This window comes from Seriola lalandi, unplaced genomic scaffold (assembly GCF_002814215.2).
Source record: "Seriola lalandi dorsalis isolate HSWRI2012SDOR001 ecotype SW California unplaced genomic scaffold, Sedor1 jcf7180002054585, whole genome shotgun sequence".
Lineage (NCBI taxonomy): Eukaryota > Metazoa > Chordata > Actinopteri > Carangiformes > Carangidae > Seriola > Seriola lalandi.
In genome coordinates this window covers 652,849-655,034 of record NW_019525138.1, presented here as the reverse complement: position 1 = coordinate 655,034, position 2,186 = coordinate 652,849, and the positions used below count along the sequence as shown (strand labels likewise).

The window sequence follows — 2,186 nt, the reverse complement described above, 5'->3', positions numbered from 1 at the left end:
GCGTCCCAGAGTGCATCCCGGAGATGTTTATCACTCTGACTCCCACCGACAAATCCTGGAAGCCCTGGGAAATGATTTGTAAAGATAATTTCATCCCTCACAACTTCCACTGTGGAATAATATAGTTACATTAGGTAAATCGATTGAATGAAGAAACAAATATTGTCAGTTGTGCATTTGGTGGAATTATTAATTATTTAATAATAAGTTTAATAATAAACATAACTTGGATTTCCTTATTAAAAAAACATATTTAAGTGACACAACGTTCAAGTCCATAAATATAGATTTCTTCTCTTTAAATCTGTACAGTTAGGAGCCATCCTGAAGAACAAGCATATTGAATTTCTAGCTAACAATATCATCATAAATAATTTGTATTTATTTATTATTTTAATGGCTCAACATTCACTACTTTTATATTCCTTTCATGTTGTCTTGCTATTTCAATCCTGTTTGTTTTTCCCTTTTCAACAATTCTTATTTCCAAAAAAACATGAACTATTTATCACGTCACGTTTTCTCATCACTCGCCACGTTAATCCTTTCCACCTGCAGAGGGCGCCACCATGAAAGGAACCTGTACCTCCTTTATGCGGAACCTTTTACAATTTTGTTTCCACTCGGTTTACTACGAGGTGACACTTCCATACTCTTCCGGGCCGGAGGTTACTTTACACACGTGAAAAGTGGAGGAAAGCAAGCAGACTGTGAGCAGACAACAGGCGGTTTACGTGCAGGTATGGAGACGGATCATTTGTGTGTGTTGTGTAGCTGTTGTGGAGACGCGGCACGCGGCCAGTGTGTGTCCGTATGGGACCAACAGCCTTTACATTGTGCTGTATGTTGTATTGTACTGTAGAACAATATGCAGGCCTGTGTGTTTTTATTTTTCTATCGCTGCCAAAAGGACTTCTACAAAGTACAGGATTAAAGGTCTGAAGACTTGTAAATGATACAAATCAGTTTCTGTTTTTTTTTTTTTAAATATAAATTTGCAAAAAATTCTAAAATCATATTTTTTCTTTGTCATTATGAATCATTTACAGAAGTTGAATGGGCAATCATGTTAAATGTACAACGCAATACAGTGAATGCGTCAGAATACTTTCCAAAAGTCGCCACGTTTTCACTTAGTCTGTCTTGTCCAGACTTGGACCAGACAAACAGAGGAGAATATGGCGAAGGGGGTGGGGGGCAGTTCAGTTTGTGCTGTCACCTGCTGTTACATGATGTCTTGTCTGTGTCTGTGCTTCAGTGGACAGGATGGACGGGAAGGTGAAGGAACAGAAGCGACATCAGCAAAAGCACAGCGGACCAAAGGCAGAGAGGAAGAAGCTCAGGAAACAGGGAGGCTCAACAGAGGAGGATGAACGGAGACGCAACCCCAAAGCATTTGCAGTTCAGTCTGCTGTCCGCATGGCCAAAACGTTCCACAGGTCAGTACTGCACTGTGCTGCTGCACTTCTGTTTGACACACTGAGCATGTGGCATCCAGGATGTAACACTCACTAGGTCTTTGGTCATATGGTGGGCCATCAAGGTCAGTTAGTGACATACGTTTGACATAATTCTATTAATCAATGAATAGGAATAATTAGTAACTGAGGAAAATTGAAGCACTGCACAAACTCAAATGTGAGTAATCAAAGAACAATATGAATCTAGAATGGCACTCAGCAGAGCGCAGACCTCTGCCTAGGAAAAATGCCCTCTCTCACAGTAATGAGGGAAGTGTTTAAAACTGCCTGGATCTGCCCCAGATTTAACAGTTTCTTCCCTGGTCCATGGCCCATCCCTCCACCAAGTTTGGTGTAAACAAAATCAGTGGTTTTTGCAAAACACAAGTAACAGACACAGGTGAAAACATAACCTCCTTGATGACCCTGTGTATATGTTTTCTTAGGGCCCAGGACATAAAGGCCAAAAAACATCACATCCCCCTTGTGGACCGGACTCCCCTGGAACCCCCTCCAGTTGTGATTGTAGTTGTTGGGCCCCCCAAGGTGGGAAAAAGCACCCTTATCCGCTGCCTGATCAAAAACTTCACCCGGCAGAAGCTGGGGGACATATGTGGACCTATTACCATCGTCTCTGGTGAGTATGGCCAATGATTTCTTTGTAGACAGGTGTAGTACCCCAACGCTCTACAGTATGTCTCAGATGCTGTAAACGAACTGATGGGG

The 2,186-nt window shown here is 41.9% G+C and overlaps 1 protein-coding gene across 1 annotated transcript in view; it reads left to right on the top strand.

The window, feature by feature from the left end:
* The first annotated feature begins 650 nt into the window (after nucleotides 1–650).
* Nucleotides 651–2,186, top strand: part of bms1 (BMS1 ribosome biogenesis factor) — a 17,156-nt gene continuing 15,620 nt past the window's right edge. The window contains exons 1-3 of the mRNA XM_023418947.2: nucleotides 651–740; nucleotides 1,259–1,439; nucleotides 1,907–2,097. Coding sequence (XP_023274715.1) covers nucleotides 1,267–1,439; nucleotides 1,907–2,097 — 364 coding nt within the window. The 5' untranslated portion in view covers nucleotides 651–740; nucleotides 1,259–1,266. The remainder of the gene's footprint in view (nucleotides 741–1,258; nucleotides 1,440–1,906; nucleotides 2,098–2,186) is intronic.